Source organism: Acomys minous (genome assembly GCF_964271855.1).
Source record: "Acomys minous genome assembly, chromosome: 11".
In the NCBI taxonomy this organism is placed as follows: domain Eukaryota; kingdom Metazoa; phylum Chordata; class Mammalia; order Rodentia; family Muridae; genus Acomys; species Acomys minous.
Window position 1 is genome coordinate 103,045,727 of NC_140492.1, and position 16,858 is coordinate 103,062,584.

Genomic DNA, 16,858 nt, shown 5'->3' on the forward strand with positions numbered 1-16,858 from the left:
TTGTTCTAGGTCATTCAGTAGTTTAGGAGAGTAGATCTCATAGCTCTTTAGTTTTAATCTTAGAGTTGCTGATCTTTTTCTTTAGATTACTAAAAAACATATTTAAACTTACAAAATGTGTGTTCTGTTTTTGAGTCAAATTTACACTGATATATGGTGGGAGTCAAAATCAGTAAAAAGCCTCCAGAGTAGGAGCTGTTCAGCAGGAACTTGCCTTTCTTTTTAGTTGACAAACAATAGTTGTACCTACCACCTTTCTTACATTTGACCTTTATTATGTTTGTTTTGTCAGAAAGTACATGTTTTATAGTTCTAAATAATAGAGCCCCAAGTCCTTTTCTTTCTTTTTTTTTTCTTTTTCACTTTTTTTTTAAAATACTTTTAAAGTAAAAGACAAAGTGGAGTAGAGAGATATGATGTATTTGCTTTTTATTCTCCTTGAAGCTTTGTTGTAAAATAGAACTGCTTTTCTTTCTCTCTACATTTCCATCTTTGGCTAGATAGTTAAGAGTTAGCTTGAATTTAGTGATGTAGCACACTACAATTGGAAGTGTAAAGCTAAATCCACTGGTAGGTCTACTGGCTTTATCAGTTGTCAGTGGAATATAGATCTTCTAGGAAGAGAAAAGTAATCAGTCCTTGTTGTTATGTGACAGACTTTTCCTAGAGAGACACAACACACACATCTCTGTACCCCGATAGTGGGCCTATGACAGGCCAAAGGACATATACCACTGAAGTCCAAGTGGGTTTTGGGGTTACATACAGGGATTTAGGTGAGGAGTTACTCAACAGTAACAGAAATGACTCAAAGACAGCTGCATCACCAAGGCACACCCCAGCGTGGGTGACAGCTGACAAAAGCTGGAAACTGCAGGCAGCTCAACAGTTAGAGTGGCCTTTCCAGATGGCTCAGTTGGTCAGTCTCTTCAGGTGTTTCAGCTGGTCTCTGCTTCTTCCAGGCTGCTTGGCTGGTTTACAGTCTGTGTGGCTAGTCTTGTCTAAGAGTAATGTTTACTCTTGGGAAGGGAGGACTGATGAATTTGGTCAGTTCCAGATACTTCCTGATGCTATTTTGAGGCGTTTCACTTTCTGTCTTAAGGAGCTTCCCTGCAAGATGGGATGTACATTTCAATCTTGTTGGAAAGTACTACACAATAATTGTTAAATATTAATGATGGAATTACAGGTAATAACACAAGGGGACATTTTCTCTCTGATGACTACAGTGGTACATTGTCTAGTTTCTTTATGCTGTCACTTAAGTATTTAGGTAGAACCTTTTGTTGTTTTTAAACACGTAATTCAGATGTCACCAATTGAAATGGTAGCTATGTACCTAAGGAAGATATAATTCAGAGTTAAGAACATTATTTATTTTAGTTGTTGTTTTGCTGCTGTAGTTCCCCCTACCCCTTTAAAAATGGATTTCAACTTCAATGGCAATGAAAACTTTTTTTTTTAAATTGTTGATGGTGCTGTGTACCTTGGACTGTCTTTTGGGGCACTGAAATGCAGTTTTTTAAGAGTGATCTCCTACTATGCACAAAGACCTGCTTTGGACCCCCAATACCACATTAAGACGTGAGTGCACTCCTTGCGACAAATAGGCAAGAGGACCAGAAATTCAAGATCATCCTCAATTACATACTAAGTTTGAGCCAGCCTGGGCTAGAGAGCCTGCATTAAAAAAAAAAAATCTGTATGAATAATATTACTTTAAAAATCGCCCTGTTCATTTAGTATATTTCAGATGTAAAGTTGTTGCTAATAGAGGAAAAATCAGATAAGAAAATGAATACTTCAGAAGAGAAAGTACCTATTTATATTCTTTCTAATAAATGTCTTATTTAGACAAATCACACATAGCTAATAACTCCTTCGAAAATACCTCTGATTAAAATTTGCTGAATGCTTGTTTATATGTATTCTTCTTTTCCCTTCATCATCTTCAAGTTTGGCTCACATGGAACATCTATCATTCTATTTCTCCTTAAGACAACCAGCAAAATCAAACAGTCTTGAAAGTCTCAAAAAACAAACAAAAAACAAAAAACAACTATACTGTTCATATGCTTTTGTGGCCTTTGAGAAGAGTGTTAAGTGGCAGATGGAAAGGCTGTTGATTTGTGCTTAGTATCTCCTTCATACATAAAGTACACCCTTCATTGTAGAAGTAATTAAAGAGACATACTTATGAGTATGTATCATTAAGGAGAATCATGGTATGCATAATGAAATTCGACTTATGCTTGACATTTTTTGGTACCATAAGGATGCACTGAAGCCAAGCACTAGAATATCTTAGTTTGTATATGCTTTCTACTCCAGGTACTGGTGAGATCGTTAGTGAAAGTCTTCAGATATCTAAATTGCCAGGACAGAGAAAGCTTCTGTCTTCAAAGACTCTAGATAAAGATTGGCAAAGTTCTTAGTGTATGTTTTAAATGGCTTTGTGTATTTTCCCTTTTTCTTTCAACAGGAATCTTTTAGTACTTCTGTACAGCTGCACCTTGTACACCATGCTCCATGTAATGTCCCTCCTTACCTCTCAAAGAATGAATCGAGTCTTGGGGACCTCTTACTGGGCTTTCTTAAATATTATGCTACAGAATTTGAGTAAGTAAAACTTTACATTGTCCTTGTTCTTTTATATGTAAGAGAATCCTCTAGATTTAGTCAGAAGCTACATTTGTTAATTTCAGTGCTATAAGTAGATTTATGAGATATAGCATCTAACAGTTAATAGTAATTAAGATTTCAATTTCCTATTCTTTGCTAGTAAAACATTCATAGTTTAATAAGCCTCATTTTAAAATTTAGGTTTTTGCCAGGTGTGGTGGCACGCACCTTTAATTTCAGCACTTGGGAGGCAGAGATTAGTGGATTTCTGTGAGTTCAAGACCAGCTTGGTCTACAAAGAGAGTCTAGCACAGCCAAGGCTCTTGTTACACAGAGAAACCCTGTATCCAAAAAAAAAAGTCTAAGTTATGTATATATGTATGTATGCATGCATGTATATCTGGTTTAGTTTGTACATGTGAGGGTGCAGTGCTCATGGAGTCCAGAAGAGGGAGCCGATCCCCTGAAGCTGGAGTTACGTGCAGTTGTGAGCTATCTGGTGTGGATGCTGAGGACTGAATGTGGGTCCTCTTGAAGAACAGCATATGCTCTTAACCTCTGGGGCATTTCTTTAGCCTTGATATACTAGAGTTTTGCTTTATTTCATCTGTGACTATTTTACGTTCAGGACTCTTTAGAAGGCCCTAGGTGGATCTTAATGTTTTACTTCTAGGAAGATGGAATGTAGTTGGAACATCTGTTTTCTAGGAATTTAAAATTTGTAGTAAAAAAAATATAGCAAGACAAACTTGGAATTTTTAAAATGATTGATATTTTAATAAATAGTTGTATTAGGATGAAATGCATATCAGAAATACATCTTTTATTTTCTTCTTTGATTTGAGGGCAATGTATAACCATGAAACAAAATGTATAATCAGACTGTGCAGAACTTGTTTGGGGAGTTCTGAGTCCAGTAGAGTAAGGCTGGTGGTTTGAGGTCCTTTTGATTAATCTGGAATGACTGAAAGAAGAGCCATAGTGACTTTAGGCTTACATGTTGAAGTGTTTGGAGTAGCACTAACAAATAGCTACTAGTAAGTAGAAAAATCTGTCTAAACAGAGTAGATAGAACTGTTCCCTAGTTAGTTTCCATAGTTGCCATATGGAGTTGTGTTGTACGCTTATATTTTGCTAGTGAGCCAACAGAGAAAGGGCAGTAAGAGATATAAAGCAATACACCCAAAGATTTTATAGCTAGGAAGCATAATTTCAGGTAATTTGACAACATTCACATTTAACTATAATGATTACAGCAGTAGAACTGCCTTTTTTTTTTTTGCTATAATATAGGCAAATTAGAGAGAAATATGACTTGTATTAGAAACATGGGACGTGAAGAAGAAATGCAATTTACACTCCACTCCTGAGTTTCTGTGCTTCTTCCATTTGTCGTCCAGTGCTACATAGTAAAGTGCTTGCTACAGTTTTGATGCAGAGGCTGAGGTTGTGAGTTTCTGAATGTGGATCAGAGATCCTTAAAATAACTTAGAAGTTACTGAATGAAGTTAAAGGAGTCAGAAAAGTGCTAGAGGAAAGCTGAGTAAAAACAAAATTAAAATAATCCAGATTAGCACACATAGTGGCATATGACTTGAATCTCAGCACTGGGGAGGCAGAGGCCAAGAGATCTCTGAGTTCCAGGCCAGCCTGGTCTACACAGGCTCAAAAAAACAAAATAATAATAATCCAGAGTAAAAATTGTCAGGTAGCAATGATGAGAATGAACGAGGCATCATTGACAAAAGATGTAAAACTATATGAAACAGGAGACGGAAACAGATTTTTAAAGGTGTAATGGTTGTTCTAAATTTACTTTTAAAGATGTTGCAATAGGTATTGTTAATAGTAGTGTCCTAGTGTTATCCAGTATGTGTTAAGTGATTGCTGTGTGTTTCATTTAGTCATTGCAATAATTTGCCACATTTAGGGAATTTGTATACATAAAATATGCTTGTAACAATACAGATAAGGTCAGGTCCTTAGGCTTGGTGGCAGGTGTCTTTACCTGCTGAGCCATCTCACTAACCCCAAACCCACATTCTTTATTAACAGTATCTATTGTTATATAAGTTAGACATCTGGGAGTGTTAAGGGAAAAGATTCACAGAAGAAAAATGTATTTCTGCTGTGTGTAGGTGTTCTGTTGGACTGGCAAGGCTTTTGTGTTCATATTAATAGAAAGTAGCTTACTGGGTCAAATGATATTAGCTGTGATGCTAGTGTTTTGAAAGAGATTTTAAGACTTCTCATACAGTACTTTTGCCAAGTGCGTTATTTTGTACAAAATAATTTCATATAATTGAAGGAGCTCAGCCAAGAATATGATCAAGCAATGAACTAGATACCACTTAAAATAATTCTGGCAACTGCTAAAATGTTTTGTAAGGATTTCTTCTGAATTTCATTCAGTTAAAACATCTTCTTTACTTGAAAGACAGAGAACTGCTCAGGGCTGTTTGAATGTTTATAATACATTTTACAGTAGTTTTATATGCTCACTTAAAAATTGCTGATTTTCTTTTAGCCAGGTGTCCGTAGCACATGCTTGTAGTGACATAATAGTGGAGTCTGAAGCAAGAATTCTTTAAGTCTAGGAGTTAAGAGTCGTTTTTTTTTTTTTTAAACAAAACAAAAACCAGGCAAGGACAAGTTAGTAAAAGTTACTTTTGGTTGTGGTACTGCCAGCTAATATGATGAAAAGGATGAGGCAGGAGGATCACAAGTTTGAGGAAAGCCTGCGCTATAGCTTTTAGCATCAGTCATGTATTCCCAGTACAAAGTAGAGGCAGGAGGACCAGAATTTTAAGGATAATCTTGACTACATAGCAAATTTGAGACAGGCTGGGCTTTTTAAAACCTTTTCTCAACAAAACAACAACAAAAATAAAAATAAAAAATGATCTTGAATGGTATAAATTTAAAGTGATGCCAATGTAATGCTATAGCTATGTTTGAGTCAGTATGTAGTCATATAATTTTTCTAATTACATTGTTATTTTTAAAGAAAATCTTGGAAACATTTGTAGTAATAGAGCAGAGTCCTCCTTTTCTGTTTGGAACTCATAGAAGTGCAGTTCCTGAGACATCTATTACATTTGCTCTGAGAAACAAATCACTGTTAGAATGTCTTCATTTGATAACTCACTTATAGATATAGGTGTATCAATGCATACATTTAAAGACTTAAAGTTCTGATGATGTATTTCCATACTAGTTGCCTTCCCCATACCCACTCCCTGGCCTGGGTTCAAACCCAAGGTCTTGATGATACCAGGCAAACACTACCAAAGATCCCTGATCCTCCATCTTGGAGACAGGGTCTCTCAGCTGGCTTTGAATTTGCAGTCGGCCTGCCTCTGCCTTCTGAGTGCTGGGGTTACAGGTGCATGCCACCATCCTACAGCTCCTGATCAAAGCAAGAATAGAAAACCATGCTTGGAGGATACTTTTCAATGATTGAACTTAATAAACAGCAAAATATTTCTTATATATTTAAAATAGAAAATTAATCGTATTTCTAGAAATCTTCCATACAAGACCCATAATTTTGTTCTTAGGGATTTTCTGATACATAGAGAAAGAATTGGTTGAGTATTGTTGGGTCCCAAACCATGGTTGTTCTTGGCTTGCTTATATAATAGAAAAACCAAATACTGTTGACAAAAAGATTTTACCTTATTCTCAAATGTATTTTATTTTGTATACCAGCTGAGTGGTAATATACTGGAGTGTTCCTGGGGGGTGAGGTGATGTTTTTATTTGTAATAACTTAAGAGATATAAATGTTTATAATCTTTTAAAAATCATGTAAATTAGTAGATACTGTAGAGCAGATAAGTTTTATATTCAAATATGTAGACAAAATTGTTTCACTCAATATTTTACTTTTGGATGTGAAATATAGCTTAGTGGTAAACTGCTTGCCTAGAACTTATGATGCCCTATGTTTTATTTCCAGCACTGCCTATGTTAAATATGTGCCACACAACATACTTGGTATAAGCTTTATTGTAGGAGCATGGGGAGAGAAGGAAGGGGCAGGGTACCCTGGGGGGAGGGGGGACAGGGGGAAGGAGGGTAGGAGGGAGATGGGAGTAAGAGAGAGGAGGAGGGGTGTCAGCGCTACAGGGAGAGCAAGTGCTAAGGATGGTGGGTTTGTTATTTTTATCCTGGTCCCCTGGTGGCAGCAGCAGGTGATGATGTCAGAGGTTGCTAAGTAACCCGGAGGCAGGCTTGTGAAGTTGCTTATATGCTAACAGTTTACAGGCACTTGTGAGGTGGAGGCCAGAGGATCAGAAGTTCAGAGTCCTAGGGTACAAAAAATTCAAGGTCAGCTTGAACAAGAATGAAATCTTGTTCACTACATGAAATTTTGTTCACTACTGCTGCTCCTAACATAATAAAATAGAAAACATGAATTTTGTTTTCTTGCTTGCTTCTGCTAGCTATTTTCAAAAAGTTATGCCAAATTCTATAAGGTGTACCTGAAGAAAATTATGCAGTGTTACCAGAAAAAGAAAATTCCACAAGATTTCCTCTCAATTGATGAAAAAATCTTATGGAGGTATTAGCAGTAGGCATTTATGTGTCTTACTACTTGAACTTTAAAGAAACATTTTTGTACTATTCACTTATTAGTAAACGTGTATTCACTATCTAGTATATACTGAGGAACTAGCTGAACTGTGAAAGAAGTATTTTAGTATCCTGGAAATTAAACTCTATATGGGAGAGGTATGCAAAATTACACATAATAAAAATAAATAAGCAAGGTTTAGTGTTCTGTCAGGCAGTCAGGGCCAACTTTCCAACTGATGGAATAAAATAAATTAGGAAAGCAGCCACTTGTTTTTTGTTTTCTCCGTTTAGCTGGAACACTCAGATGATTTCAGTTCGTGAAGCCAAAGCCATCCCAAGGCCTGATGACATTGAATGGAGAAATAAATACATCTGTGTCGAAGGTAGGTTTCCCCTGACCGCTGTCTGCCATCAGGCTGTCATCACAGTACTGCTAATTCCAACTTGTATTTCTGCTAAAGCGATGTGTTTATGTTCTGAGCTTATTTATGTAGCTACCCTTACAGTTTTAATTTGCAAAAGCATTTAAATTTCCTTAGTTGTGAGAAATACTAATGTGAATTTGAACATTTTAGTTGGTAAGATTTGAGCCATTAATGTATTCTTTATACAATTGATTGAAACTGTGTAATTTGTGATACGTATTTTGAAGTTGACTTAACTTTATAGATGATCTGAAAATAATTCTGTAAAATGAGTTTACATGTAGTTAAATTGTTGGGAACAAGCAAAATAAACTTAATCTAAGTACTGCCATTTCATTCTCAGACTCCATTTACTCAGAGAGAGAGACTAAATTAAGGTCCCAGGCCCTAGAGGAGCTGGGGACTTCCCAATAGCTGCAGATCAGCTTCTGTTGTTAGGAGACAGTTAGCTGAATCCAGACATCTCAAGGACAGCGTCTCCATCTTGCTGGCAGGGTCAACTAAGTTCACGTTCCCAGTCCCAGGAACCTATTGCTGTCCTGGTTGATGGACACTCCTTTGCTTAACCCCTTATGTCAAAATGTGGTTGGACAACGGTAAAGCCCACCCCGCTCTCTCTTGCTTTATGGTTGCATCCTTTAAATAAAGATCAGTAGCAGCTTGATAGAAAATAATTTTGTCATCTGCATTGATCTAGTATTTGAGTTATGTTGACTATAAGTGGACCCCACAACAAAATACTTTCTTGAGACGTTTTCTTTGACTCAATGAGAAACTAATTTCTAGAGTCCTGTCTAACATGCTGAGTCCTTAGTTGGAGTTCCAGCACTTACTTGTACCCCTAACAAAAAGAGGAAAATTGCTCTCATAAAGGAAAATGCTCTCATAAAGGAAAATTGAAGATTTTTTTTCAAAACCTTGGGTGAAAGAAGATAAAAATGTTAACGTTGTCTCTGTGTAACTGGCTGTCCTGGAATTCTCTTTGTAGACCAAGCTGGCCTCGAACTCAGAGATCTACCTGCCTCTGCCTCCAGAGTGTTGGGATTAAAGGCATGCACCACCATACCGGGCCGATTGAGAATATTTTAATCTTTGTTTTTTACAACATTTTAAAAGGGTGCGTAACTATGAATTTAAATCTTCTTTGGTATTTGGTTTGCTAATGTTGCACAGTGAGTGTGTATTTTAATTACTTGTGTTCTTTTGAAAGGTAAACATTTTTATAAAGTGCTAAATATGATGTGGTCCAATACAATTTGTCACATGGCCTTATTCTACTAAAACTAAAAGACACAACAAGAAAAGCGGCACAGTGCAGTAAAGTTCTTTTAAACACAGCCTTTCTAAGTAATGCAGAAAGGACCTACATGGCTTGAATTGTCCTCTCACTGCCACCTGTATTCCAATGCATACCTTACCTGAGTCTATATATACACACAAAATAAAATTAAGTTGTAAAAATATCAAAACAAAGGAATTTTCAGAATTTTGGGCCTCCTTAGATGATATGGCTAAAATGAACTTTCTATCACATTTCTTTGCTTTCTTTGGGTTTTCCAGGTTTTCCCCTCTTGGCTACTTTTCTTTCCAGCAACTCTATTGATTTTTGGCTTTCATTCTCTCTTTCAACTTTAAGACATGCATAAGCCTTTGTATTTTGAGGAGAAAAAACCAACTTCCCTTGATCTGTATGTCTTGTCCAGCCACTTGTCTCTATATGGGCTCTTCTGCTGTGTAGAGTGGATGAGGTTACGTGGGGTAGGGATGTAGACACAGAAAATAGCATATATTGGGCACACACAAGAGCTTTGTGTCCTCCTGCCTTTTTGGAACTCTTTCTCTCTCTTCTTAGGCAGATTCCTCATGGAAATCGTTCTCCCCAGATCTCTTTCTAAACCTCCGTTCACACCATAGCACACTCCATTGCCTTTCATTCTCTTCAGGAGTGAACCTCTACTACAGTGGATCTCAACCTGTGGGTCACAGCCTCTTTCGGGGGGGCATCCCCTAAGACCATCAGACAGCACAGATACTTACATTCTGATTCATTACAGTTATGAAGTAGTAACAAAAGTAATTTAACATGTGGTGCTGTATTAAAGGATCAGAGCACCAGGAAGGCCGAGAACCGCTGCTCTACCCAACGGTTCCAGACCTTTTCCCTCCTGGACAAGATCAGCTTTTAAATTAAAATTGAGTTTAAGTTTACTGTCCTAAAACATCTGGCATTGTACCTCTCTAGATGGAGGGCTTTGTTCTTTATGGATAGATCTTTGGCCATCGTAATTCTGTAGAGATCTTACCCATTTTGTTGTTCCTGACTTGACTTAGTCATTCCTCTGACTTGAATTCCATCTACCTTATCAGCAGCTCATAGCGAGATCAAATTTGTGAAAATACTAGGCTAAGCCATATGAACTTGCCGTTGTTATAAGTGAAAGGCTGTGACATACTGGCAATTTCATATAACTGGACCTGATCTGAAAGTGTTCTTGGACAGGGGACATAGCTCAGTGGTAGAATACTTGCCTAGCATAAATGAGACCCTGGGTTTGATCCCCAGCGCTGGGAAAAAATGAAACCCTGTTGTATTAATTTTTTCACCTGTGCATTTCATGGTGCAGAACCTTTTGATGGAACCAATACTGCCAGAGCTGTGCATGAAAAGCAGAAGTTTGATATGATCAAGGATCAATTTTTAAAGGTAAACAGTGTATCATGTTGACTCTAAAGGTGTTGGTGGAGTAGTGCGCTTTAAAATGAAAAGAATAAAGTTAGAAGAGTAAAGCCACTAATGTGACAGGGGAAAAAAAGATGTATTTTTCCTCCATGGAGAGCTAACTCTTTTTTTCCTTTATGAGTTTCACTCTTGTGGAAACAGCAGTTTTAATAGGGGTCTTACCAAACTCCCAAATGACTCAGTAGACTACTTTCTTAAAATACCTGGGCATTTATTATAGAGAATGGATCCGATGTGTAAATCACACCTTTTTTCCTTTGTCTGCCACTCCCACCATGGTTTGAAAGTTTAAAAGATGTATGCATGTGTTTGTGTCCACAGTATTTACTCATCAGTTTTGCTAGGTGGGTACCTGTTTGCAATGGATGCGAGGGTGAGTGTGCATTGATGGAACTATGTAAGAACTAGAAGAGGAGGCTTCATGGGAGGGAAAGGTCAGAAAATGGAGACACATTAGAGATGCTACTGTTTTCTTTATTTGAGCACACAGACTTTCATGTAATTAAAATGCAAGTTCTCTTCAAATTAGGCCTTGCCTCACAACAAGCAAAGTAGAACATTGTTTTTCTTATTGCTCATTTGTTCTCATTAGCAAATGAGTTTCCTTTAGGATTATTTAGCTGTAAGATCAATATTTTTAGTTATTTGAACAACTAATGTGCTCATAAAACTCTGACCTGGAGTTTTACCATATGAACAAGAACTGCAGTGTTATTTCTTAGACCCCTTTCACTATTCTCCAGGAGCAAATGCAAAATTTTACATTTACTCTTGCCTTCATAAAAATACTCTTTTCAGTCATTTAAGCTAGAAAACAAAGTCATTTTCCCTTCTTGAATTCAAATTTGAGTACTTTGCTATTTTAGATGAAATCATTTAATCTGTAAGTAATGTTATTATTGTCGCATTTTTGTGTCACCTGTGTGCTCATTACAAAAGTAATGAATAAAATATTAAAGAATATTAATAATTATTTCTTTTCTGGGGAATAATTACCTTGGAAAACAAAAATAAACATAATCTAAACTTCTCCTACTTAGATAGAACCACCACTAATATTCTTTTAATTCCGTCTTTTGTTCTGTGTATAGTTGTATGCTAAGATTGACATTTTTCCTTTTTTCCTTTTCTAGTCATGGCACAGATTGAAAAACAAGAGAGATCTGAACAGTGTTCTGCCTTTGAGAGCTGCTACCCTGAAAAGATAACTGGTCTCCAATTCTTAAATTCTTCCAAGAAATAAAGAACAATAGTTACATCATAATTCATTTTATTTACCTCCATCATGGTTTATTTTTAATGTTCTTGTTTTCATGTTTTATTTTTAAAAGGACATACTTATATAAAGATTGCATATTTTATTATGACATTTCCTAATAAACTCTTTGATTTAAAAATGTATTTTTGAAAATGTTTACATCGATGATTAGTAGTATTATGGCATGACTTTTCAACATAAAATATATTTTGAGAAAGTACCTAAACTAATAAGGTTTTGATATCATTTCAAGTAATTGTACCACCTGCTTATACTGAAGAACTGCGGGGTTTTGCAAAGGATCTAGGTAATACACACCTGACGGTGGAGCTGGCAGGAGACGTTGTCCAGCTCAGTCCCAGTCAAGTACAGATTCAAGTCAGTTAGGCAGCTACTTGAAGCAAATGCAGTCTTTCATTCAGTGGCATCACTGCGGAGTCTTGAGATACTGGACAGTTGCCTTACGTCTTCACTTGACTCCCTGGGACAGCCTGTCTGTGATGTGTGTCTGTGTTAGTGTCTCACTCGCACTGCACACCTCGCTTCGAGAGACCTCTGGATATTGCTTTAGCTTTTGTGTTGAAAGAATACAGTTTGCACTGTTGCGATGGGAGCACTAACAGCAGTTAATGACTTGTTCGTGGACTGTTTGCAAGTCTCCGACTTAGACATCTTGGAGAAAATGAAGTTTCCTGTGCTTTCTGATAGCACAGTGCACTGTGCACTGTTGCTTTACCTCCGTTTTCCTGATTTTATTTTCCTCATGATAAGAAACTGCAGAAAACTGAAACATCAAAGTTAAGATTATATCCTATTTGTAGAATCAGATTTCTGTGGATTATAATCTAAACTGGAATTTTTAGGCAGTACGCCACTACAAAGTGTTTTAGATAAGATAATAAAGTTATAAATAAAAGTTTAATGTTTATACAAAAATCTTTTTTAGTATTTCTTTTCCACATGAAAGTAGCTTCAGATATACACTATCCTGTTTATTAAGATTGTTTTTAGTTTATGTGAATATTTGTAAATTGGTTAGTACCTGTAAATTTAAATATAAAAAGTAATCTTGGAGGTAGTTTTAACTTTTACAAAGATTGCAGACTTCTTGTAGGCCTATAGTGGCACAGTTTGTACCACTGAACTATTTTTTGCAGACCAATTAAAAAACTAAAATTTACTTTGGCTTATAAAGGGTGGGTGTTTTTTTTTTGTTTTGTTTTGTTTTGTTTTTTTTAGTTTAAATTTTTGTATGCTTTCAAATGGAATAAAGTTTATATCTGGAAACTGTTGAAGTGTTATTTTTCTGTAAAAGTCATTGTTTTTTGTCATGAGATTGAGGCTGTAACTATCTTAACTGATCTGACTCTAATTGTGCTTGATTGTTTACTGCACAGAGACCTAGGATGAAGTTCACCTGTGGTTAAGTCCATTAACCACGTTATTTCTCTGGCATAATTATGAATAAAGCTTTCCATATGGGTCAGTTTTTAAGATTACTGATGTGTAGTACTTTTGATGTAGTGAGGTTTTTTTATATATGAATACTTTTTTTTTCTTGGAAACTTTCCTAACACATTGTGCAGCTCTTTCTCAGAATGTATTGGATAGGGTAGTGCAGTGGTGACCCCAGGCAGTGTTTGTAAATCATCACTGAGGGATGGGTCTTCTGCCTTTGCAGCATTATGACATTTAGTAAAGCCTCAGAATTTACTGCAGTGTGGGCTCTTGGCATTGCCACCATGTTCTCAGTTTTCAATGGCCCCACTCCACTATTTTTGAGCTGGTTTGTTGAATAGGCTAGAAAGCTAAGAAATTTGCGTCCTGGAACTGATGGGCCAGCACTTAAGATCATGTATTCATGGCAGTCCAGATGTATCTGGCAAATGGGCTGTTAATATATGAGGCAGTTGCTTACACACACACACCCCAGTGCTGGGGATTGAACTCTACCTGTGCCTGCTAGGCAAGTGCTTCACCCACTGAGCTATCTCCTCAGTAGGTAACTATTTTCAATTTTGTGTGAATACTACATTTTATTTGTGTGTGTTGATTTTTCCATTATGTCTGTATTAAACTGTTGTTACTGTTAAAAGTGTGGACTCTGTTAAGTTTTGGGTTAGTTTGAAATGGAGTCTTGGCAAAATCAACGGCAAAGAGTCTGCCGGTCTACACCTTTGTCCTCAGTGTACAGCAAACAGGCTAGTGTAACTGGAGAATAATACCCTCCCTTCCTGTCTCGTTTAACAACTATAAGTAGAATCTGCTGTAACTAAAGGTTTGGAGATCTAGCGCGAAACCTCCTCAGAAAAGAATACAGCCCGTTGTACTACTCAACAGGTCTCGGCCTTTGCAGAAGCATTCATTCACAAGAACTGGGTGGTGGGCCAAAGACGAACATAGCCTGCTTTAAGCGGAGCAGCAAGTTCAGACCTGGAGATTTCAGAGGAGGGTGGTGATCTTGAATAAGTGAACAGGCTGGGCCTTTCAGGCAAATGGAATTCATTTGATACGGTGTAAATACCTGATTTCTAAAAGTGGATTAGTCAGGGTTTCATCTCTAGGAGGATCTTGGGCTTTAGTCCTAGAGCAGTGGTTGAGAGGTTAAGCACTGGCTTTACATGATCCAGTGACATCTTGCCAATAACGAGTTTCCCATTGTCACTGTACAAGCAGTGGGACCTTAAGCTATGCACAAACTGGCACCATAACGTTATCTTCTCAGGAATAACGGAAACAAGAACCTGTCCGAGCGCTGCCTCATTTGGAATAAAAGAGCCATCTTGCAGCTCAGCTGGGAGTGTAAAACCCACCAGCTCACTGGATGGAAGGCTGGCCTGCATTGGCGCCCAGGTGCAGCCCTCAGCACTGCTATCTGCCCTGGTCGCAAAGGCCGCCTAAGATCTGCCAAAACGGGCGGGGAAGTTGGCAGACGACGAAGACCAGGGGAAGCCGAGCCCGGGCCTCAGAAACTCCATGGCGAAACTTTCTTGACGCCTTCTATTTTAAGGGCTAGGGGCGCCCCCGCCCCGCGCGCTGGGAACCCGAGCAACCCCGCTGGCCCGGGCACAGTTCAGTCAGACGGAGAACACCGGGCGCGGCGCGGGCAGCTCCGACTCAGGCCTGGACAGGCGCGATGGCGAGCGGCGACAGCAGACAAGCAGCCGAGGCCTTCCTCAGCTGGGGAGCAGACGAGGAGGAGGTGGCCCAGGAGCTGGAGACCGAGGAGGAGTCGGAGGGCGAGGAGGAGGAGGCCGAGTCTGAGGAGGAGCCCGACGCCAGGTATCCTGAGCCCGTGCTGGTCCCCCGCGCGCCCCCCGCCCCCGGCCCTGACGAAGCTGCCCACCCCACGGGTGACTCGTCAGGCCGCTGGCCGCCCCCAAGGCTTTTCCGTTCCCTTTCCAACCTCGGGAGTTCACTTTCCGAGAGCCAAGCACACTGTCTGGGGCGCGCAGCCTTCTTTAAAAACGTGAAGGTGGAAGGTTCGTGCTGTCAGCCGGAGTGACAGGTCCGCCTGCAGGAAAGTTCACAGTCGGCCCCCACCCCCACCCCCGCCTCCCAGTTCCTTGTGACTTGCTCATTTATTCTTGGAGACTTAACTTGGGGTTCTGCCTAACCGCAAAACCGTGCTGGCATGCTTGCCTCTGCCTCCCTGAGCTGCATCAGTCTTGCCTGCCTGAGCTTGGGGAGGGGTCTGAAAGTAGAGAGAAGGCTCTATCCGTGGCCTCCTGGAGTCCTAGCACTGAGCTAGTTTGCTGTAGGGAAACTTTATTTTGGTGCGAACACGCCATACATTTCTTAGAGGAAGGAATCATGAAGGCCAGGTGTTTTGCTTTATCCTAAGCACGTGTCAGTTAATGTTGACTCCTATCAGAAGGCTTTGCCGGTGGCAAGCGAGCATTTACCATTGCAGAACGCCCAACCAAGGCCAGAAGAGCAGACAGAAGCTGAAGAAGCCCAAGAGTAACATAAAACGCTGGGGAGGTGGCTCAGCTGGCAAAGTGCTTGCCTTGTACGCACAAGAACTTGAGGTCAACCCCCAAGTCCCGTCGTCGTTACTTTGACCACTGGTGGCTTGTGCTTGTGCTCTCTATCATGTTCGGCAGACAGGATTTACGGGGGTGGGGAGGGTGGGGGGGCTCACTGTCCAGTCAGCTGCGCCTGTTTAATGAGTTCCAGCTGGAGGTGACAGCTTTTTTTTTTAAGGTAAACTGTTCATGTGGAATGGGTCTCCACATACATATGCATGTAGCCCCGAATGCACAAACAGGGGGCCGCTAATTAGGAAAATGGTCAGCTGGAAATCTTGAATCATCAGTTCCATACTTTCCAAGCAAATACCTAGAAGGAGACAAGCTCTGCCCTCAAGAACTCTGAGGGGAAAAGAGAGAAATTGTGAGGAGCCTCTGACTGTATGCTAAAGAAGCGGGACTTGCGCGGAGAATAAAGCTTGGCTACTGGGCACGGGCAGAGGGAGGGAGGAGCCTTAGAATGGAGTACTGGCTACAGACGGGACTTCAGGAGATGGGCAGGAGATGCGGAAAGGAAGGGCAGAGAAGGTGCCTATGGGAAATGGAAGAGGAGTGGGGGTGGGGTGGCAGAGATTCCTAGGCACATAGAGGTGAGACTTCGAGTTATGGATGGGGTGCTCATATCCTTGGCCAGACAGTATTTTCCTCCAAATAACAAGAAGCTCCTCTACACTACAGTCTGGTCTTCTGACAGCCTCAAGCACCACTTTTTTTTTTTTTTTTTTTTTTTTTTTTTTTTTTTTTTAGACAGGGTCTCTCTGTGTATCCTTGGCTGTCCTGGACTCGCTTTGTAGACCAGGCTGGCCTAGAACTCACAGCAATCCACCTGACTCTGCCTCCCGGGTGCTGGGATTACAGGAATGTGCTACCACGCCCGCTTTTGGGTTGGCCTTTGCCAAAAGCTAAGAGCTTCAAGTGAGACTATAATTCATCTGAGGTAACTTCAGCCTGTTCTGACTGTAGGTGGTAAAGTAGACACTGCAAGGAAATGAGTCAGAAGAAGCAGAAGTGGCTAAGGAGACCTGGGAAACCATCTGTTTTTTTTTTTTTACCTAGACGGGGAATAAACCGAACAGCATTCGAGAGAATACACCACAGTCAGAGTAGCTTGACAGGCCGATTGGGAAGTGGGATGCCTAGAGAGTTCCTATGAAGAGGCACCATAAAAGGAAGAGCAAGGATGTGCTGGGGGTGTCAGGAG

General features: G+C 39.5%; 2 protein-coding genes across 10 annotated transcripts in view; both read left to right on the plus strand.

Annotated features, from left to right (window-relative positions):
- Nucleotides 1-11,769, plus strand: part of TENT2 (terminal nucleotidyltransferase 2) — a 49,874-nt gene extending 38,105 nt beyond the window's left edge. For 6 of the 7 annotated variants that reach the window (XM_084800666.1, XM_084800667.1, XM_084800669.1 and 3 more), the window contains 4 exons: nucleotides 2,483-2,619; nucleotides 7,495-7,586; nucleotides 10,253-10,332; nucleotides 11,502-11,769. In XM_084800666.1, coding sequence (XP_084656792.1) covers nucleotides 2,483-2,619; nucleotides 7,495-7,586; nucleotides 10,253-10,332; nucleotides 11,502-11,576 — 384 coding nt within the window. In that variant the 3' untranslated portion in view covers nucleotides 11,577-11,769. Of the gene's footprint in view, nucleotides 1-2,482; nucleotides 2,620-7,494; nucleotides 7,587-8,616; nucleotides 8,746-10,252; nucleotides 10,333-11,501 lie in introns of all 7 variants that reach the window. The other variant, XR_014782884.1, reaches the window with a different exon arrangement.
- A 150-nt stretch (nucleotides 11,770-11,919) lies between these two features.
- CMYA5 (cardiomyopathy associated 5) overlaps nucleotides 11,920-16,858 on the plus strand; it is a 119,237-nt gene continuing 114,298 nt past the window's right edge. For all 3 annotated transcript variants that reach the window (XM_084800654.1, XM_084800653.1, XM_084800655.1), the window contains exon 1: nucleotides 11,920-14,908. In XM_084800654.1, coding sequence (XP_084656780.1) covers nucleotides 14,763-14,908 — 146 coding nt within the window. In that variant the 5' untranslated portion in view covers nucleotides 11,920-14,762. The remainder of the gene's footprint in view (nucleotides 14,909-16,858) is intronic.